The sequence below is a fragment of the Mastigoproctus giganteus genome, chromosome 4, assembly GCF_048544385.1.
Source record: "Mastigoproctus giganteus isolate SK-2022 chromosome 4, ASM4854438v1, whole genome shotgun sequence".
Classification (NCBI taxonomy): Eukaryota; Metazoa; Arthropoda; class Arachnida; order Uropygi; family Thelyphonidae; genus Mastigoproctus; species Mastigoproctus giganteus.
In genome coordinates, this window is record NC_143578.1 from 180,707,451 (window position 1) to 180,731,045 (window position 23,595).

A 23,595-nucleotide genomic window follows, 5' to 3' on the forward strand; every position below is an offset into this window, starting at 1 on the left:
AGTGCATTAGAAAAGGTGTGATGCCTAAGCAGTGGAATAATGCAATCATAGTTTTGCTGCATAAGAAAGGAGATAAATCAGAAATTGGAAATTATAGACCAATTTGCTTGTTATCCCATATCTACAAGTTGTTAACAAGGGTCATTATTAACAGATTAGAAAGAATACTTGGTGAGAATCAACCAAAAGAGCAAGCTGGCTTTAGGACAGGATTCTCAACTATGGATCACCTTCACGTAATATCACAGCTAATGGAGAAAGCAAATGAATATAAAACACCATTATGCCTGGCATTATGAAAAGGCATTTGACTCCATACAGCATAAGGCAATGTTTCGGGCACTGGAAAGACAAGGCATAGATACTCCATATATTATGATTTTGAAGAAAATATATGAGAGTGCTACATCCTTTATTAGACTAGACAAAGACAGTAGGAAATTTAAAATCGAGAAAGGAGTTTGACAAGGAGACACAATATCTCCGAAGCTGTTTACTGCTGCCCTTGAGGAAGCTTTCAGAAGATTAGACTGGTCGCAGAAAGGAGTCAATGTGAACGGAGAGTACCTAAACCATTTACGATTTGCAGATGACCTTGTGGTCATAAGCCACGATCCCAAAGAATTAGAGGAAAATCTTAATCAGTTATGCACAGTTAAGTAAGGATTTTCGACTAAAGATGAATATGGCTAAAACAAAAGTAATGATGAACAAGTATGCCACGGAAAGGGAAATAATGATTGAAGGAGCAGTAATTGAAAAGGTGGAGTCATATACTTATCTGGGACAAGTTATTAGCTGTAATAATGATAAATGGCTGGAAGCAAGAGAAGAATAAATTTTGGATGGATAGCATTCAGGAAATATAGTCACATACTGAAGAGCAATATCCCAGTTTGTCTGAAACGTAAAATAATGAATCAATGTATACTCCCCACCATGACTTATGGAAGTGAAACTTGGGCACTCACCAAAAGAATGGAAGAGAAGCTAAGAACTACACAGAGAAGAATGGAACGAATTATATTGGGAATCAGACTGTTAGATAAGAAGAGAAACACATGGATTAGGCAGCAAACTCAAGTAAAGGACATTCTTATCAAAACTAAAGAACTAAAATGGTCTTGGGCAGGACACATAGCTCGAAGACATGATGATAGATGAACTAAGAAAATAACAGAGTGGTACCCAAGAGGAGCTAGAAGAAAACCTGGAAGACAAAGGCGGAGATGGATAGATGAAATTCATGAGTTTTTGAGTAGTAAATGGATGGCCAGTGCTCAAAACAGAAGGAACTGGAAAGTTGCTGGAGAGGCCTTCATCCTGCAGTGGATTGAAAATGGCTGATGATGATGATGATGATATAGGCATGTCTAAAATAAATGTTGAATATGGCTCACATTTACTGAAAAATGAAAGAATGAGAATCCATGCTGAATTGGAGCTTAAAAAGCAAGAAAGATGAAACAATTTGGACGAACACACTCTTTTGTCATAGTGATGGACATACAAGTGTAAAGTGTGTTAGTTGTTTGACAGCACCAGGAGTTACCCCCATCTCCGCATTGTATTCTTTGTAAGATATGAAAAAGAGAGAGATAATTAGTTGGCAAGAAATTAAAATAAAAAATGAAAAGGTGACCAAAATAAGACTACTTTGCAGTGTTTTTCACAATTTCAGTGTCTTCATCATAGGCCATCCACCAAAATTATGAGAAAGACGGCAATATTCTTGCTTCTGTTTCCGACATGTTCTGTATGCTGTGTGCACGTGTGCTGTAGACACGTGTTAAGAACGAAATTTGAAATTTTGTGGTAAGAACGAGATCTAATAAATTGTGCCAATAAATGTAATTATATTATGTAGGGCATACAGATCATGGATAACCTTACAGAAGCAAGTAAAAAGAATTGAAAAAAACTGAAGTAATGATATTGGAATGTAGGAATAGGCAAGAAGAAAGGAACTTATCTTGTAAGACTGAAAATGACCAAAATGGCGGCATGCCGGTATATTTATGTATAGGTACGCTAGCGGTTCCTAGTGTTAGAAAATGGTGTGGAAAAAAAAAAAAAAAAAAAAAAAATGTATGGTATGGTGTCTGTAGGCTAGTTGGAGGTATAAATTGAAATGCAATATGTGGTGATGAACACTGTTAAATACAGACACCATACTATGCAATTTTTTTTTTTTTTTTTTCACACCATTTTCTAACACTAGGAACTGTTAGCGTACCTATACATAAATATTCTGGCATGCTGCCATCTTGGTCATTTGGTCATTTTCAGTCTTAAAAGGTAACGGCAAGTTCCTTTCTTCTTGCCTATTCCTACATTCCGATATCATTACTCCAGTTTATATATATATATTTATATATACATGGTGCAGAGAAACTCTACCGACAAACTTGAACAGGTGATAGTTGGTACCAAAAGAAACATTTTTTGTCAAGTAAAAATAGGTTGTAAATGAGTCGTTATAGCAGAAGCTATTAAAGGGTTGTAAAAATCGAAACGACACATTCAGTAATTTAATGTCATTTAATGCATACAAATCATTTGCTGTTGCACACAAAATAGAAAAAACAATTCATAAGTGCTCAAACTGGTGACCATGATGTTCAATGCATAACTCACACCGACGCATCATTGAATGTTGTAGGCATTGGAAGTTCCTAGGATTGTCTTGTATCTCCGCGCTTGCTGCGACAATCTATGCTATAAGTTCCTCCATTGACGTTTCATACACAAGAGTCCATGTATCCCTAAAAGAAAAAAGTCCAAACAAGTCAGATTAGGCAACCTTGCTGGCCAGGCTACAGGTCCACCTTGACCAATCCATCTGCCTGGAAAGGTTGCATGTAAGTGCGCGCGTGCACATGTCTGTGAAAATGTGGTGGTGCGCCATCATGTTGGAACCACATTTGTGGTCGGACAATCAGAGGAACATCCTCCACCAACTCTGGAAGTGTTTGCTCTAGAAAATGCAGAGTTGTCCCTCTAAACATGCAGGCAACATGAATGGTCCAACAAATATTTCCCACAATGCCAGCCCATACATTGATGGTAAACCTGTGTTGGTAGCCATGTTCAACCATTGCATGGGGATTATTCTCTGCCCACACATGACTGTTGTGGCTGTTGAACAATCCCTCTTTGGTGAAACACGCCTCATCAGTGTAAAGCACATTATTGGCAAAATCAGGCTGCAAGTTGATTTACTGTTCTAGTGCATGCACTTTCTGGCATCGGAAAGGATGTAGTCTGACTTCGTGCACCACATCCCACACCAAACAAAGCTGCACACCCAATTGGCGTGCAACGGCACTTGTGCTGGTAGAAGGAGTATTAGCGAAGATCTGCAAAACCTGTTCCACAAACCAGGGTGTCCTAGCAGTGTGTGGACATCCAGTATCATGCATATTCATACCACTTTGAGGACCTCTCAACGCATGCATACATTAATGTTGATGGTAGTCGTACGTTCGAGCACTGTGTTATGGATTGTTTTTTTCTATTTTGTGTGCAACAGCAAATGATTTGTATGCATTAAATGACATTAAATTACTGAATGTGTTGTTCTATTTTTACAACCCTTTAATAGCTTCTGCTGCTATAACGACTCATTTATGACCTATGTTTACTTGACAAAAAATGTTTCATTTTTCAAGGGAAAATGAAATAGACAATTTCCCTGTAACTCATACTTACATCTTTATATTTATTATATTATGTATATATAAAACATAACAGGAAAAAAAAAAGTATAAAAGTAGAATTCAAGTGGAGGAAGAATGCAGGTTATGAATGAAGTAAATATATCTCTCCCACCCACTTCCTTGTCCTGCAATGGAGAACTCACTGCAGGATGGGCAGTTTGACCTTCCTACCAGATTCGATACTACATGTACCTGACAACCATCACTGATTAAGGCATACTGCAGCTTTGCTACGACACGCATTTGGCAATCTGAACTGGGTACTCTAACCCGGTTGCCTTTAAAACCCCATTCCCATGCATGGGAGAGAGGAGCCAGGTCTCTGTCTCCTCTCCCATACTTTTCCTGGTCAGGCTCATCCCCACTGACCTCTTTGGGGATGCCTACTCTATCATCTCCATGTTCTACCTGTTTCACCCAGTGTTCATCCCCCCTCCTCTAACTAAACCGACTAAGCACCCCCCCATAACAATGCCACCAAATTGTAATCATCATCTAAATTCAACCACTTTCTCTTAAACCTCTTTCGGCCCTTCCAAATTCCAGTGTTCAAACCTGCCTCCCCTTTTTATAGATATGTATATAGGCCTTACTACTGAAATCCTCGGAAATTAGGTAGCAGGCCTGCCAGAGTACTTAAATAATCTACTGGGTGCCTGACCTGCCTCCTTGTGGCAAAGTATGGGCAATGGTGGGTTCCAATAGGGCCCAATGGCTAAATGGTCAGAGAAACAACAGAACATAACACTACACAACAAACCACTCCCCACACACTTTTTAAATCTCTCGTCTCCACAGAGTTCTGTGTCACCTCATCCTACCATATATCACTACATTCCTTATCCATTTAATCAAATTCACTTCTAGTGTTACTGTATATTCAACAGGATTAAACAAAAATCTTCTTCATGCTTTCTACATACTACACACACACACACACACACACACACACACACACACACACACACACACTATGGCTGTAGGGTATGTTTTGCTAATGCAGTGTCCCTGATCCATAATAAATGTTATCTTCCTTTTCATACTGTTACTCTCCATGATTACTTAGCTTCTTAATACTATTATTCTTTTATTATATATATATATATATATATATATATATAAGACTAATAAAGTTTACATAGATGGAGGTCAAAATTACACAGTTCCAAGGACTAGAAGGATAAGGATAGCAGAAAATAGAAGTACAGCCACCCCCGGCTTACATAATATTCGACTTTACAAAAAAGTTTTTGTCAGCCAGTGCAAACTTTAAAAAAATCGTGGAAACTTATTTTGCATCCCATAGGAATAAATTTAAGGTATCGTGAAAATATCGTAATGCAAACCCAATTAACACTGGGTTTTTTCTTTTTTTTTTTTTTTTTTTTTTTGGTATTTCGTTCCAAGACCTCGGAAGTTGAAATTTTCACTGTATAACTAAGCTATTTATCTCTCTGAAAGATCACTTTTATAATGGAAATTGCACTACACTTTCATTGTTATCATATGTTCCGTTATATTTTTAACACCTTTGTGATTATTTTTCTAAAATGCATTTCTGGAGGTCACTAACATAAAACAAAAAAAAACAATTTGCACTTTCCGGTTTATTGGGTTTTTCTGTTAGTGCAATCTATTATACACAGGTAGTAAACTCTATCTTATTGCATTTGCAATAATACCGATAACTGGAATTCTGTGGGTTTTTACATTACAGTGAAATGAGTTCCCCTTCACTGAAATCTTCAATCATACAAAAAACAAAAATTTTCAGAATCTTCTCTTCATTACTATTTGCTTATTACAATGGTGAAGGGAAAAGGACCAACAGAAAGGGCAAGTGCTGGCAGTGCTAGGAAACGAAATAAAATTGTTTTAGAAATGAAGGTAATTAATTAAGAATAACGAAGCAGGACAAAGTTGTCATCTATTGCACAGAATTAGGTCTCACTGCTTCAAAAGTGAATACTATTTTAAGGGACGTGTGCATATAAAAGAACATGTTAAAGGATCAATACATTTAAGCTCAATATTAATCACAAAACAGTGTTCAGGTGCTATATTGAAGATTGAAAAGCTATTAATAATATGGATGGAAAATAAGATTCAGAAGTAAGTACCCCTGAGTCCAATGGCCATTCAAGCAAAAGCAAGAAGTATTTATGAAGATATTAAGGATAAGTATGGCGAACCCCAAGCCAAATTCATGGCAAGCAAGGGGTGGTTTAATAGGTTCAATGCTGGTTTCCAAAACATTAAAAAGTATGTGGTGAAGTCACCAGTGCAGCTGCAGAGAAATTTTTTGATGTGCTAGAAAAAAACCCCTTCTAAATCTCTACAGCCCTCAACTTCCACAGTGGCGTGCTTATCAGCTGGAGAGAATTCTGGCAAAGATGCTTGAAAGGTAAAACTTGCTGATGTTATGCCTGTGTCCTCTCTCTTTTTGTAATTTTATAATTTTGAAATTTTTCTAATTTTGTACACTTTTATGTCCTGCACATGAGATAAAAAAATAGAATAAATAATTTTATTTATATGTACGTCGAACATTTCTTTTTTGCTTCAATCAATTTTGCGAGTGCTGCATAGGCATTTAGGGAAATTCCGACTTATCTAGCGTTCTGTGGAACGCAACCCTTATGTAATTTGGGGAGTGGCTGTAATGTGGATTTGAAAAAGGCAAAAGAATGTTATGAAGATATTGAGGATACGTACAGCGAACCCAAGCCAAATTCATGCCAAGCAATAGGTGGATTAATAGGTTCAAGCATCGTGCTACTTCCAAAACATTACAGTATGTGGTGAAGTCACCCAGTGCAGCTGCAGAGAAAACGATGGTGGGACTGTTAGTAATCCTGGGCATAACCTCCATGCACAAGTACATGGTGGGTGATCACCCAAATGTGAACCAAAGTAAGCAGGGATCGAGGTGTGGTGCCTACACCACATGGAGGAATGCTGCCCCTCTATGTTACCAGGCATTACTAGGTGGTAGATGACTCTCATCAACCGGTGCAATACCACCACTTTGCTTATTGGAGGCTTGAAGTGGTGGAACCCATGTTTAGTCTCCAGAGTTAAGTTCAGGTCAACCCTTCCATCATGCAGTATGACTGATGACTTTTGAGGTTATGATGAATATCGTGGCGAGATCCATTATTCCTTACATTTCGAGGGTACAGCTCTAAAGCGGTGTCTGCAGGCCGGCCTGCTAGTTAGTACACCAGACCGAACCTTTTAGTAAATCTCTAGGAGGTTTCCGGATCAGCAAGTGTATAATTTACAGCAAGTGTATATATTAAAGGAGGCAGCAAAGGAAGTAAGCAAACCCTTAGCCATAATTATGAGAGCTTCCTTGGACTCAGGGGAGGTACCCATAGACTGGAAATGTGCAAATGTGACCCCAATTCACAAAGGAGGATCAAAGGCTGACACAAGTAATTATAGACCTGTGAGCTTAACTTCTGTTCCAGGAAAATTAATGGAGGCACTGGTTAAAGAAGCACTGCAGGATCATTTAGACAAGACTTCAGTTATAGCTCAGACACAGCATGGTTTTATTAAGGGGAAGTCTTGCCTGACCAACTTGATTGGATACTATGATGCAGTCACAAAAGAACTGGATGCAGGGAATAACTTTGATATTATATACTTGGATCTTAGAAAGGCTTTTGATACTGTTGCACATGGAAGACTGCTACACAAATTGGAGCAGTGTGACATTGGAGGCAAATTGCTGCTATGGATAAAGGGGTGGTTGAGGGGAGAAGACAGAGAGTGGTAATCAATGGACACTGCTCATCGTGGACTAATGTTATTAGTGGAGTCCCTCAGGGCTCAGTATTGGGTCCATTATTGTTTTCTGTATTTATAAATGATATTGATGATGGTATATCGGGCTTAATGTCCAAGTTTGCAGACGATACAAAGGTTGGCAGGGTTGTCAAGGACACTACTGACACTATGCTGCTGCAACAGGATCTGGAAAGGTTGAGCAGATGGGCTGAGAGGTGGCAAATGAAGTTTAACGTTGACAAATGTAAAGTACTACACATGGGAAACAGCAACCCCAGAGCAATGTATCAACTCTGTGGTACTACACTGACAGTGGTAGAGAATGAAAGGGACTTGGGGGTGGTTGTGCAGGCAGATATGAAGTTCTCTGAGCAGTGCAGACGGGCTGCAAGAGTAGCTCATGGAGTATTGTCAATGATATACAGGAATTTTTCCAGCAGGGATAAGGAGGTGATTATTCCATTGTATAAGGCGATGGTCAGGCCACACCTAGAGTACTGTATACAGATCTGGAGGCCTCATTTCAAGAAGGATGTAGAGCTGCTGGAATGAGTACAGAGAAGGGCAACAAGATTAGTGAATGGAACAAAGGGGTGCTCTTACGAAAAAAGGCTTAAGTTTTGCAAATTACAGTGTCTGGAGACTAGGCACCAGCGAGGTGATCTGATAGAGGTGTATAAAGCCTTGAATGGTTTAAGCATGCTCAATGCTGATGGGATTCTTCGTCTAGCTCAGAAAAATCACCTGAGAGGGCATAAATTCAAATTGAGGAAAGACAGATGTAGGATAGACGTGCGGAAATTTGCCTTTAGCCAGCGGATGGTTGGTTGGTGGAACAGACTTCCATCCCTTGTGGTGGAGGTTGATAGCCCAAATAAGTTTAAGGCTCAGATGGATAGGTATTTTGAACGAACAGAGGGGTGAAGTGGAAGTGGTTTTTTTTTTTTTTTTTGGCTGATGCTGCATAAGCTTGCTTTCTTGCATCAAATGCCTCTACTAATGCTAATGCTAATTTTGTTACCTCTATTTCTGCCAGATAGTGATTGGAGGGAGTCCGAGTAGTGTGTATGCGGGTGGGGAGGGCATTGTCGAGGCCACGTTATCTCAAGGATCTGAGTATATTCTTACCATGTGTATGCCATATCCAAAAATTTCATTACTTCATACAGCATATGCCACCCACTTTTTCTTACTATTGAATAAACCATGAATTGTCAAACTAATAGAGCAAGCTTATCTGCAAAAAGATCTAAACCTCCCAAACACTTCCTAATTCATTTCACAAATATACGTGGTCTCAATTCTAATCTCAATGATGTCAATTTCCATTTCGTCTGCCAAACCCCATGTACTTTTTCTGACAGAATCTCAGCTATCAGTTGATTCAACTACTGCTCATTTCATATGCACAAATTATTCGCTGTATGATTCCTTTCGCCTCAAAGGTGGTACTTGTGCATATGTCCATTCTGATATTTCCTGTCAGACTTCGTAATTTGGAATCTCCTCTCTTCGATCTTCACTGGCTTAAAATCTCTCTACCTCATTGTGTCAAATTCATCTGTTCTCTCTACCGTTCTCCCAACTCCACAAATCACTTAGAGCTCTTTGACTTCCTCTCTTTGCAACTTGACTTTCTTCAGTCCAACTTTCCTAACAGTGAGGTAATTTTCCTTAGTTATTTTAATGTTCATAACTCCAGCTGGCTTCCTGAGATGCTGAGGCTTTTGCAATTACCAATGACCTTGCACAGATTGTTCATTTACCTACAAGAATACCAGACAATCCTAAACATACAGCCAACACGCTTGATCTTTTTCTCACAATCAACCCTTCTAAGTACACGGTCGAAGTGAGAGGTCCTTTAGGCACTTCAGATCATAACTTGGCAATTATCTCTTCTCCAATGGAGCAGCCTTTATCTCACGTCTATTCCCAACCACGTGTTGTTTGACATTACAAGAATGCAAAATGGGATGACCTGCAAGATTTCTTTTCTTTGGTTGGATTTCTGTTTCAAAACTTCTGATGTCAATGTTTGCTCAGATCCTGTCATTGAAATTATTCTTGCAGGAATGGAATCCTTTGTCCCACACACACACCACTTTAAAATCTCGTCCTTTATCTAAACCTTGGTTTTCCAATAAAATGTGCTAAGGCTGTTCAAGAGAAGAACATTGCATATCATAATTGGCTTGTTACTAATTCTTTAGTTTTATTTTCTGCCTATACCACTTTACAACAATTGCAAAGCAGTTATTAATCAGTCCAAACTAGAGTTCAAATAGGCTAAGAGTAGAAAACTAGCTTCTTGCCCTAATGGTAGCCGAGCATTCTGGTCTCTTGCCAAAGCTATTGGCCGAAACTTTTGCCCATCTCTGCTCCCACCCCTGTCCAGACCAGATGGTTCTGTTGTCACTTCAGCCAAGGATAAAGCTGACCTGCTAGCATCCCATTTTTCTTCCAACTCATGTATTAATGATCTTGATAAAACACCTCCCACCATTCCTCACACGCTCCATTTAATGCCTCCTGTGGTCTTCCGTCAAAAGGATTTTGACGAATCTTGATACTAAGAAAGCTCCAGGTCCCGATGGTATTTCTCCACTTGTTCTCAAAACCTGTGCTTCTGAACTTACTCCAATTCTTTGCTGCCTTTTTTCATTTTCTTATTCCAAAGGTGTTTTTCCTTCTGCTTGGAAATCTGCTCATATCCAGCCAGTTCCTAAAAAGGGTGACAAATCCCTCCTATTCAATTATTGTCCCATTGCAATTACTTCTACTCTTTCTAAAGTAATGGAGAAATCAATTAACTATCAACTCTTAAACTACATAGAAACCTTCCATCTGATCAACGATCGGCAGTATGGATTCCGTCAGCATTGAACCACTGGTGATATTCTGGCTTATGTTACTCTTATGGATTAACTCAATGGAAAGGTTCGGAGAAACACAAGTAGTTGCTCTTGACATCTCAAAGGCTTTCGATCGTGTTCGGCATAAAGGTCTTCTAAACAAACTTCCATCTTGTGATTTTCCAACTGTTTTTTGTAGTTTTCTCTGTGATCGCTCACTGAGGGTGATGGTAGATAGCGCTCTGTCTTCTAATTTCTCCACTAATGCCGGTGTCCCCCAAGGTTCAGTTCTTTCCCTCTTGTATATTAAATGACCTTCTTCCATTGACTGGAAACCCAAATCCTATCCATTGTTTTGCCGACTAGCACATTGCATTCCACTTTCCATTTTGAGAAATCTTGCCCTGCTCAATCAGCTTCAACTTCTCAAATATCCACTACCAATTCCATAAATGCCGATCTCCTGGTAATTCCCCAGTGGAGCAAAGACAACTTAGTTAATTTCAATCCTTCTAAAACTCAGTCCTGTCTTATATCTCGCAAAAAGGATTCTTCTGATCCTATGCTTAACTTTGGTGACACTCCGATTTCTATCCAAAATGATATATCTCTTTTGGGGATTACCTTGACTTCTAATCTCTCTTGTGCACAAGCACATTACAAATATTGCTTCCTCTGCATCTAAAAAACTTGGTTTTCTCTTTTGCTCTCGGCGTTACTTTTCTTCCAAACGGCTGCTCACTCTGTATAAATCGCAAATCCGCCCTGCCATGGAATATTGTTCCCACATCTGGGGTGGTGCCCCCAAAACCTCTCTCAGGCTTCTTGATTCCATTCAGAAGAGGGCAGTTAGGTTAATTAATGATTCATCTCTAACAGAGTCTCTCCACTCGCTGTCTCATAGACGTACTGTTTCTGCTGCATGCCTCTTCTACAGATATTTCAATGGGCACTGTTCTTCTGAAATGGCTTCTATATTTCCCGCTCTCTCTTTCAAAATAGTCCAAACACGTGCAGCCATCAGCCAACATCCATTTACTGTCCAACTTCAAACTCACAGAACCAACTTTTCATCTTCCTAGTTTATTAATTCAACTGCCATTTTCTGGAACAACCTTCCTTCATACGCATTTCCTGAAAATTACAGTCTACAGAAGTTCAAGTCCAATATCAACAAATATCTTCTTTCATCTTCTCAACCTCCAACCCAAGCACGGCACTAAGTACTATAGGTTCTAATACCTCTCGTGTTTGGGGTTTACATAAAAAAATATATATATATCCTAAAAGTTATGAAGAATTACGAAAATTATGAGCTGAATTTCAAAGTCAATTTGGAGGTGAAAGAAGTATAAAGTAAAATTATTAATACCATAGGATTAAACAAAATAAAGCTGTCATCAGAAATGGGTGAGCAAATTTAGTTATAGGTCGAATACAGGGAAGACAATGTTGTTGTTATTTGGTTTTTTAGGAGCATTAGTAACTAAGGCCATATTGCTCCGGGGATATGCGGTGGTCATTCCCTGACCTTTCCACATCCTCCGTATTTGGTGGTCACGAGCTCGAACCCCGGTCTAATCAAGAAGCGTGTGCTACGCACTGCTGCTCCTGCCCACCTGGCTATGGAGGCGCCTAGGGAAGACAAAAATGCAAAGTTTGATGTCAGCAGAAGTAAATATTGATACATGGTTAGGTCTTTCATCAGAGGACTACAGCTAACCATGTATCAGGAACTCTGTTTCTATACTTGTCCATAATGGCAGGAGTTAAATAAAGCCAAAAAGCAAAAAGAAAAAATTAGCACATTCTTTTACAGTATGGACAAAGAACTATTTTTTATTTTTCCATCATCTAACTTTGACCTTAAATTACATTATATATATATTTTCTTCACTCACTCATCTTTTTTCCCACACACCTGGGGGGGGGGATTCAATGGTGTCTAATGTAAATTTAAATACTAACGCCTAATAATTAATCTAAATAAAACTATAAAAGATTAACACTAGAGTTAGTGTGTACTTTTAACTAACATTTATGGTTTGTGTTCTTTTTCTCACACACACTCATTCATTCAGGCTTTCATTTCATTTGTTCGACCCATGCTTTGTGCACTACACTCTCTGGGCACCTCAACTTACTGTTATTCTTCCGTTGTGGTGCAGGCCTAGCCTCAACTTTTTTGCAGGCTAGGGGAGAATGCAGTGATAGTGTTTGTGCTGTTAGTAAATGTTTGTTAGTACAGTCAGTCCTCGTATAGCACGATAGTTGTGTTCTTAGAAATCCATGTGCAATGCAAAATCATGCAATATAAATAACAGGCCCTATGGGAAAAATAGGGTTAGGTGCCGACCATCCAAAATTGAACACACATTTGAAACTAAAACATTACCAAACACAATAAATAATCGTAATAAAATACCTAAGTATTTTATTACAACTATTACATAATAAAATATTGCTAATGCTTTTGCTTCTATCATAAGCAAACTTGTTTTTTTGTTTGATTTTCTATCCAAACAGATGACAGCCATTCCATCTCTTCCAATTCTTTGTGTCTTGATCTAATGGATTTTAATTACACTTTGAGTTGTTCCTGCTATGAAAGTTGTTTTTATTTTCTCTGCATTCTTTCTAATTCTCGGCATTGCCTCATTTAGGCCAGTAGCACATGCAATATCACATGATCTTTCATTTTGCTCAAAGCGTTTCACAATTTCATATTTTTTCTCTATCGACAGAGGCGGACTGGCCATAAGCCTTACCGGGGAAATCCCGGTGGGCCGGAGGCCTGTGTGATTTTGGCCATAAACGCTAGTATGAGGCCACTACAAATTTTCCCGAGTAAGAATTTTTGACCCAGTCCACCTCTGTTTATCGATATTGCTTTTCTTTTTCTCTCTGAATCTGTAGTGTCTTCACCAGGATGCTTCCTTTTTACACCTTTTAAGTATTTTACTCATTTTTAGGGAATAAAGCACAATTACAAAATGAGGAGGCACGCCTGATGCATGAGTGTAGCAACTGAATAAACAACACTGTAAAGGCAAAGACACACTAACACCTCACATTTTACTAAAACACATTTCTGGGGGTAGAAACAATTTCCAGCTACGTTTCTGCTAGTGGAATCTGTTATAAACTGGTAGTAAACTCGATCTAATCGCATTTGCGATAATACCAATGGCGTCTGGAATTGTGTGGGTTTTTATGTTATGGCGAAAAGCGTTTCCCCTTCAATGATATAAAAAACAAATAGATTTTCAGAATCTTCTCTTCATTCCTATCGTGTTGCATTCAGTTGGGGTGATTCAGTGTTCGACTGCCATTTCTTGTAAACACAAAGGCGTATCGTGCATAAGCAAATTCGGTTCGTGTTATATACGATATCGTGGGACTATTTATAAATCATGTATGATCGAATTTGTGTAGTGTAAACACTTGTTATACGAAAACTGACTGTATATATAAAGTAATGTGACTTATTATTAACTTTGTATTCTTTCAGCTAATTACATTTGCTCTTCCACTCATTCCGATTCACCATAACACTCATTCACTTTCTCTTTCACTCATGCTGGATCACTCTTTCTTTCACCAAAATTGACATTTATTCCCTTTTACCATAATTACTTTTTCACTCTTTCACTCAGTGCCTAGACTATTCATTTTGTTTTTTATTCTCATTCAATCATTCATTCTCCTCATTTGAGCTACATTGCATCCCCTTACTACTGGCTTACTGATATTTTTCAGCTAATCTACCTCCCTGGCTGCCTATACATCTCCCTCCCCTACATGGTTACTTATTTGGTGTGGTGCCCCAGGTTCCCACACATGGCAGGGTAGTCCTGGAGGGTGCCCAGGTCAATCCAGTTTTGTCATGTCAGGGTGCAGAATACTGCTGTCGACAGTTTTTAAGTCATAATCTGGGAGGTGTGGCCAATTTTAACTATTGATTATTGTTTAATTTCTGAGGGGCTGAATTGCCAATCTTTGGATAGTTCTGCAAATTTCAAATACTTGCTGTGTGAAGGTTGTAAAGGTTTTATAATTTTCCTCTTCAATGATGAAGAGATGTTCTTCTCCCCTGTGAAGGGGGACAATCTGTGCTATTAGCTGTGTTCTGGGGATGTCATAAATTATACATTCATATAGAACAGGGGTGGACAACGAGTCGATCGCGGATTTAATTTCGGTCAATCACTACGAATTTTAAATATACAGTCATCCCTCGATTTGTGCACCTTGTGCAAAGAAATTTTGAGATGGTAGATCGTGGCACATTTTGAAGAAAAACGTAGATCACATCACAAATTAAGTTGGCCACTTCTGATATAGAATGTGCGTCCAGTCTTCACTCTCACCACAGGTGCAGCTTTGATCATCAGTCAGCCCTAAGGAGGTTAATTTCGTCTTTACGGAGCTGTGACCTGTCAATATAAAGGCTATAAAAAATCCAGGGGCATACCACTTAGGTGGCTTTCGGCTGACCATTGCCACCCGTGGCAGAAACCTTTTGGTAACTAGACCTGTGGTTTCTGCCGCCACTTTGTTTGCCATAGCTCATGAAGCAATGTGGCTATTCTTTTTCTTTTAGCATTGAAGGTGTTGGCTGTATCAAGGGCTATCTCCTGAAATTTTGTGGGTATGCCCTTTTTAAGTCTATAATACAAGCATCTTTTGGCTACTTCCAGGTAAAGTGGGAGAGCTTGTATCAATTCTAATTTATTCCTGTTTCTTACTATGGTCAAGCAGATGAACCATACTGCAGCCCTATAGGTGATGACTAGTAAGAACATTGCCAGCTATATGACTGTCAGGGTCTTTTTTTTTGAGCCTCCCAGTCTGATCGACTGATCCTGGCAATTATACCTGCATAATTTCTCACTTTCTTTGCCAAGTAGATCAAATGGTGGTAAAAAGTTAATTTTGAATGAAAGACCATTCCAAAAAATTTTAGTTCTGTTATTTTTATAGTCATTGTGTTAATTTTTATTTGTGGAAGTCTTCTTATGTCCAAATTGCCTTTTGGAAATATTTGTTTGGTTTTTTCAGGCGATATTTTGAGCTGGTTGAGGTTTTTTTTTTTTTTTTTTATGAGCATTAGCAACTAAGGCCATATTGCTCCGGGATATGCGGTGGTCATTCCCTGACCTTTCCGCATCCTCAATATTTGGTGGTAACGGGCTTGAACCCTGGTCTAATCAAGAAGCGTGTGCTACGCACTGCTGCTCCTTCCCACCTGGCTACGGAGGCGCCGCGATATTTTGAGCATGTGCATTTGTGCCCACTCCTGCAGCTGCAAGGCGGCGGCATTTGACCTTTGCTTTACAGCCACTCATGTGTTACCTTTTACAAGGAAAATCATGTCATCTGCAAAGGCCAGGCTTTCCAGGGCCCAGATCCAAGGCCGGAAATTCGTCCAAAACAAAGTTCCAGAAGAAAGGGCCAAGGATCAAACCCTGGGAACAGGGTTTATTCACAGGGAGTGTCAATTCCTGGAACCTTGTGCACACTGAGACACTTCTGTCTGTAAGGTAGATGTTTATTACCTTATATAGGTTTGTGGGGCATTTGTCTAGCATAGCCTCCTAAGGACACTAGGCCACCAGAGTGAGTCAAATGCCCCAGCAAAGTCAGAGATTTCCAGCATGTATTTATCCTCCGAGTTTTTAACTTTTGTCAGTAGGTGATGCAAGGCATTCCTTGTAGAGTTGCCCTGCTTAAAACCACACCGATTGTTGAAATGTAAACCTGCTTCTGTGTAGTATTGAGCTAATCTGCTATATTTTAGTCTATCGTATATTTTTCTAGTACAGGGAATAGAGCTATTGGTCTCTATGATTTGGGATCAGGGTTTTTGGGAATTAAATCTTAACACAGCTTTTTTCCATATTTTTGGGAATATACCTTCTGTCATACAGTTATTATATAATGCTATTAATTTGTCTGGTACTATTTCCAATAATTTTTTGATAATCTCAACCTCTAACAGGTTGAAACCCGGGCATTTATTGTTTTTGGTTTTAGATAGTGCTATTTCTGTCTTGTATGTATAGTAAACAGAGGTTCAATTGGCACTGTCGTATTCCATGTTTTCATTTATAATGTCTAGCTGGGTGGGTGAATGATCCCCAGTTTCAGTCTGAATAATACTGTCTAGGATGATGGACACTAAAATTAGACCTTATTTGGTACTTAGTGCTCCAGTACTTAATTTTATAATGGGGGTGCCACCCTTTTAAAGGAAGTTATACCATCTTGATTTGATTGAATCCCCGCTTTCTGTGAGTGCATAGAATGAGGATTCCTGACATGTGATGAGACATTGTCAACGATAATATTAGGATGACCTAAATATTGATGATACTACACAATATTCTAACAGACCCTGCTAAATTTTGTAATGTTTCAGAAATTACAAAGAAAATCAACAGGAAAAGACAAACAGATATGTAAGAGGTCATTATAAGGACATATTTCAATGAGGTAGGGATGGGCCAGCACAAGTAATTTCCTATCAGCTAAATTGACTAGGCATTTAACACTTATTTTCCACAAGTTCCATTGCTCTTATTTCCATGTGCTTACTGTGTTCAATTCGGGAGAAAAACAAGACATTATGTTGAGACTAAAGTAAAAGAACTGTGTTGTTAGATAGGGTTGAATTGGTCTCAGGTAACAATTTTTAACATAACTGAACTGGAAATATGCTCCATGGTGTTACAGTTATGGAAGTAATACTCATAAGCTAAAAATGTCAAAAAAAGTCAGCAATGGTGCTTATTAAAAGCAGATTGAGTGACTATCATCATCTGGCGGTGCATAGTGAGAGCATACCAATTCCATACATAAAGTAAAACATCTAGGGTGTCATCTTCGATGAGTGAATGACATTTGTATAGTACACTAAATATTTAAAACTAAAAAAATAATAAAGGTGTTTTCTAAAATAAGAAAAAAAACTAGAGACAGATTGCTTAACGTGACATACGAAGGTGTCTTTCCACCTATGATAATATACAGAGATATCCTTGCTCTCCTTTGAAAACCATTAAATAAAACCATTTTTGAGCTCCTTCACTTTGTGTTCTTTTTATTGTACCAGTCTAGGAACTTTATTGCCACACTTTATATTTATATTTATTCAAAATAGCTTCCTTAATTATGGACCCCACCCCTTATATTTGCAAGGTCTTACTGGTTAAGCAGCAGGTAGCCCAATGGGCAGGTGGATAAGCAAGTGAGTACACAACTAAGGAAAGTAGAATAACACAATCAAACAGCAACTGAAGTCTAATCAAAATTCAACCTAAAGAAGAGGTGGAAAAGTAAAACAATAATAAGAGAGCATGTATAGAAAAAAGGATGGCCAATAAGGCCATACTACATCAGAGCAGAAGATGATTTACAAAAACAACCTTCCCTATTACTTAGATGCTTGGAAGGTTGCTTTTGTAAATCATCTTCTGCTCTGATGTAGTATAGCCTTATGAAATAAAAGCCTTATGAAAATGAAATAAACACAGACACCTGGCTCCATTGTCCTCAGAAGGCCACAAAGCCAGAGTAACCACTAAATACAGAGCATATAATATTTCACATGTTTTGAAAATGGTGATATTATTTCTCGGTGGTCCATGGTCAGCCAAGCATCAAATAACAGAAGTGGTCCCCTTTCTGAACTGCCTTTTACACTACTTCAGTATATGCCATTAGCCTCCCCCAACTGCTATAGATCGCTTATTGTCCCCTCCCCTTTAAACTGAGTTTATTTGACTCTGGTTTTTCAATAATATATATATATATACACACCCATATGCACACGTTAGCATTAGTAGAGACATATGATGCAAGAAAGCAAACTTATATAGCATCAGCCAAAAATAAAAAATACCCTTCCCATTTCACCCATCCATTCACTCCAAATGTTTGTCTAGTTTTGCCTTTAACTTATTTAAGTTGTTGACCTCACACTACAACAGATGGAAATTTGTTCACACTATCAACCATAAGAAATGAAGATATCGCCTCTCAAGTTGGAATTTCAAAACAATTACTAAGTCTCATAACTACACTTTAAATATGAAAATTAATGAAACTTCTTTGTTCCCCAGATTTTTAACAGATCAGATGGAAACAATAATTTAACTTTAAAATTAACTGGTTGAAATTTGTTAATGTGCTTTAGGATTCCAAAAATAATAACAGCAGGAAATGAAATGTGGTGTTCTTTGTGACACACAGACAAAACACGAATCCTCTCAAAATGGAAATGTACCACAAAAAAAAAAGTAAAAAATTTAACTGGCATGTCTACAGGTAGAGTTATGCTAGACTGACTATTAGATAACTGACTATAAAAAAGGCGAAATTCATTATGAAGTTATACCAGGAGAAACTGTTAATAAGCTATACAGTGAGAAATCAGAAAGCTGAACTGTGGGCAAGTAAAAAATTGGAAATTATGGCTTCTGCTCATCATGGAAACAAAATTACTCCATGCTTTTTCTCATTGTGAAACAATTTTTGGGCATCTTCCCAGAGGCTTTGCCTTTGGAAAGATGTCCAGAATAGCCACAAGTTCAAAGAGTAATATGCATTTATCTGTATATAATTAGCATTAGTAGAGGATATGATGCAAGAAAGCAATGTTATACAGCAATAATATATTGGTTTAAATAAAAAGTCAATCAAGTTATCTGGAAATTGGCTTATATATTTTTATCAACAATTTTCGTTAAAACAGTATTTGTTGCAATGGGAATTTTAATGTGCATTCTATGTAAGAAATGATGGGCATGACTCTTGTGTTGGAAGAATTAATTATGTCAGTCACCAAACAAGAAATGAACATATCGTCATACTACAGAGCTCTATAGCAACAGGAGGGAATGAACATATGGGAAATGGGAGGTGGGGTTTTTTTTTGTTCATTCTGTATAAGCCTACTTTCTTGCATCATTTGCCACTGCTAATGCTAACTGAGAAATTCAGCCTAACTTGTCCATTATATATTATTTAAAATAATTAAATGCACTTGGCATAATACTTTAAGAGTTTAATATCTATATAATATCGGTGTTTAGATACACCATAGACACTCTTAAAAAACTACAAAGTAGTTGTTGTGGGCATCATTTGCTCTTTCTCATATTGTGCTCTGCCTTCACGACGAGTTGCCATGATACTGCACTACCTCAAATAAGTAACGCTTCACTAATAGAGAAGACTATTGTTACTTATTTTCAGTGAGTACCACCACCCAGACATGTTTCAAGGCTATTGGCCTATCATCAGTGGGTATCCACCCACTGATGATAGGTGGGTGGATACCCACCTAATTTCAAGACCAACTTCCAGACTACATATAGCATCCATCAAATGCAATACTCATGCCTTCTATAATCTGTAGCTTTCATGCTTCTTTTCCAGTATTTCTCAACTGTTAATTTTCGTGCAATTTTTTACAAGCTGCATTATGATTATCTGTCCCTTTTTCTGCACTGACCTTTTTGAAAGTTTATCACTATGGTAAACTCAGCTGTAACTACCCAAAATAGCATGTTCCCCAATAGTCAAACATGTGAATGTTATGATATGCTTGGATGGTGCATTGATAATTATCAAACTCCAAAATTTACATTTTTCATTGTTCCTAATGACAAGTGAATCTATTATAATTCAAGCTGTAAGTTTTATGAACTACAAAAGTCTTTAATTACATCCCACATGAACAAAAGTATTATATAAAGAAATATAAAGCCTTTTCCCCCCCCTAAATGAAGTAAACCATTGGGTTGTTGCATGTGCCCATATTATAGAATTAGTAGGGGCAAATGATACAAGGGAGCAAAGCTTGTACAGAATGGGCAAAAAGAAAAAAAAAAAAAAAAAAAAAAAATTCTCCATCACCTCTAATAATTTGTCTAATTTTTTTTTTTCTTGGAATTTATCCAAACTACCCACTACTCAACACTAGAGGTTAGTTCCAACAATCAACTACAAAACTACCTTCTAGCTAAAAGGAAATTTCCAGATGTCCATCCTGCAACCATTCTTCCTCGATTTAAATTTATGCTGTTGTTATGTTGTTGTTATTTGGTTTTTAGGAGCATTAGCAACTAAGGCCATATTGCTCCGGGAATATGCAGTGGTCATTTCCTGACCTTTCCGCATCCTCCGTATTTTTAAAATTTATGCCACCGTATGTGTGCTGTCTGAGCAAGAGTATTGATTGTATCAACATATAGCACAAATTTTATCGACAGCAAAAGGTAGTGCTTCCAGAAAGCTATGGCAGAGTTTTAAAATCTTTTAATCAATTCTTATCAAACTTTCACAGTACTGCATCACAGAACACTGCCTTATCACATATGTCAGTCCAAATTCTGTTGCACTATGTCTGGTGACAAATAACACTATTATAGTCAAAAAACGTAATAGACAAACATAGTAGGAACATAATAAACAAACATAAATAGGCCTTGTTGAGAAAATGCAAAGAAGTGATTGGGCAATACTTGTTTAGAATTAAGAAAATTGTTTGGATGAAAATGTAAATATTATTATAAATAAAATTAACTTAAAGAAAGTAGAAATCTGCCCAATTCACTTCATCTGAAACAGAAAATTCAATTTCCAAAAACAGTCTTATCCCAGTTCAAACATTATTATTATTACTTTTTTTTATTAAAAGCTGAATTGCTTTTCCAGACATCCTGCTCATTGCAGAATACTGATCAAAAGTAAGTCACCAAAAAACGAGCAACTAGGTTTTGTAAATTAGTTGCAGGAATCTTTAAAAAAAATAATAAATAAACAGAATTTCTTTCTTGACTACTGTCAAGTATGAAGTGTTCTATATAATTAAATGGGAGATATAATAAACAGTACAATATCTAGTTTTACCTTCTTTACTCTCAGGAATAATCCATGCTCCAGCAGTCTTTTCAGCCAGTAGTTCAGTTACCCTTATTGTCTGATGCTCAACAGTTTCTTGCAAAGCTTTTATTCTTGTTCTCAGGTTGTTATTTTCAGTTTGTAACATGGTATTTTCATGAAACATGTCATTCACTTGTTCTGTTCCATCTTCTCCAACAATACGCTTGCCCTTAAATTTCAAATTATATAAAATTATTTTCATTCAATTCTTTATTTAAAAGAAATAATAAAAAATTCAGTGATGATCAACAGTAATTGAATATGAAATGAAACTTAATTTATAACAATTAACTACATAAAAATGGCAAACAAAAAAAAGAAGTGTTCATTTGTTTGTTTGAACATTTCCTAAACATTACTCTCCTTTTTTGCTACTGTTAATTTTTTGGGCATTTATCTGAATTTAAAGCTAGTTTTCTATCCAGTGTCAGTCTTCATCTCATATTGTTGAAACTCATAGAATTTGAAAAATATTGAATTGTCTTCAAATTCTGTTCATGGAAATTTTTTTCAATGTGTCAATTACAATAGTGTATCACTCCCTATGGTATTCTTCATAATGCCCGAAGTGTATTATGTCTGTACAGGTGTATTTACAGACCACTGCTTATTTTTAAACTGAAAAACCTATAATAACTCATGGAAAAAAGGTTGGTTTGTATAACACAAAAACTTGTTGCAATAACTAATTCCTACAACTCTTACGCAAAAAGACTGTGGCAAAGCACATTTTTTTATTATAATTATTTATTTTTTTTTACAAGTACATCATTACCTTCTTATACTACTTCAAAATGATCACCCCAGCAAAATCATGACTCTGAACATTTTAGAGCTGAATGTATTTGGTTTATGAGATCACTTGATACCACACTTCATCAGTCTTGCACCTATTTTAGAGTTAAGCTTTATACAATTCTCCCTGTGATGCCTATCATTTCAAATTTAAAAGGTGCACTCATCACCTACTTTGTATAATTTGCAATATAGCAGAAATGATTCTACTGACATTTAGAATATCATTCAGTGGAACAGTTCTGATTCCTGTTTGGCCCCAAAGAACCACTCAAACATCTAAGGAAAAGTGACACCTTTATAATATGGTAGTTGTTTGCTAAACTACTTAAAATTAGATATTTGGACTCAAATGACTATAAAGAACCACCCAAACTGTTTTTGAAGATCATTTTGTATAATTATTAATGAATGATTTTCAACTGTAGTGCTTACATGTAATTTTTATTTTGCAATTCCTCTGCATTGTTGTAGTGAGAAAATGTCACCTGTCTTCCCTCCCTCTGTTTGGCCAATAAAAGATTAAGAGTAATACTACCACAACAAAATTTAACTTGTTTTCTGCCACATACATGACAATATGGTATCCCATCCCTATAGACTGCATGGTGCTGAATTTTAAACTGTAATCCAAAATTCAATGCCACAAAGCACTGAGTAAAAGTAACATACTGTTATGACTGATTTTAAATTGTAAGGATAGACTAGCTATGCTTCTCTCAAGGATTAATACAATTAGGGCCTGATGTAGCCATGTGGTCGGGGGGAAGGGTGGAGAGAGAGAGAGAGAAGAGAGAGAGAGAGAGAGAGAGAGGAGAGAGAGAGAGAGAGAGAGAGAGAAGCAGTACGTGCTCATTGAGTGGACCATGATTCAAGCCCTGCATGACTATTTCACATGATTACCAACTGTATTCATGATATATTGTAAACTCTTCTGACCTGGCAGTCCTACCAGAGTATATTGCTCTGGTAGGCCTACCAGAACAAGAACTTTTTTATAGTGAAAAATTACTATTAATCTCAAAATTCTGCAAACCCCACATAACTCATTATCTGGGAGTACTGCAATGTTAACAACAGTCCACAAGGATACATACAAGCTCATCAAAAAGTAAATTGTAATTGACTTTAATATCAGTCAGCCCATATCAATAAGATATCCACATTATGTGGAGGACAGAATAGAGTGTGGTAAAGTTTCATTCACTGTTAGTAGGTGTCAATTTTTCCAATGGGCATTGTTGGCACATTTGAGCTGATGCTATTTTAGCTTTCTTTTGGATAGAACTGTGGCACTTTTCCAGACAGAAATGTCATTCTTCAGAAAGATGAGAGTTCTCTTCTTTGCATATAATGCCCTAAGTGTAAGTAATGAATATGTTTTTTTTTTTCCCCATAATTGCATTTGGTTGCTTATAACTGAATAAAACTAGGGCAAAATTAAAAGAATTCTTGCTCTATAATTTCTCTATCAAAAAAAG

General features: G+C 37.4%; 1 protein-coding gene across 2 annotated transcripts in view; it reads right to left on the reverse strand.

Moving 5' to 3' along the window:
* Nucleotides 1–23,595, reverse strand: part of LOC150087230 (kinesin-like protein KIF21A) — a 779,086-nt gene that overhangs the window by 473,826 nt on the left and 281,665 nt on the right. For both annotated transcript variants that reach the window (XM_090371900.1, XM_090371899.1), the window contains exon 11: nt 21,287–21,488. In XM_090371900.1, coding sequence (XP_090228026.1) covers nt 21,287–21,488 — 202 coding nt within the window. The remainder of the gene's footprint in view (nt 1–21,286; nt 21,489–23,595) is intronic.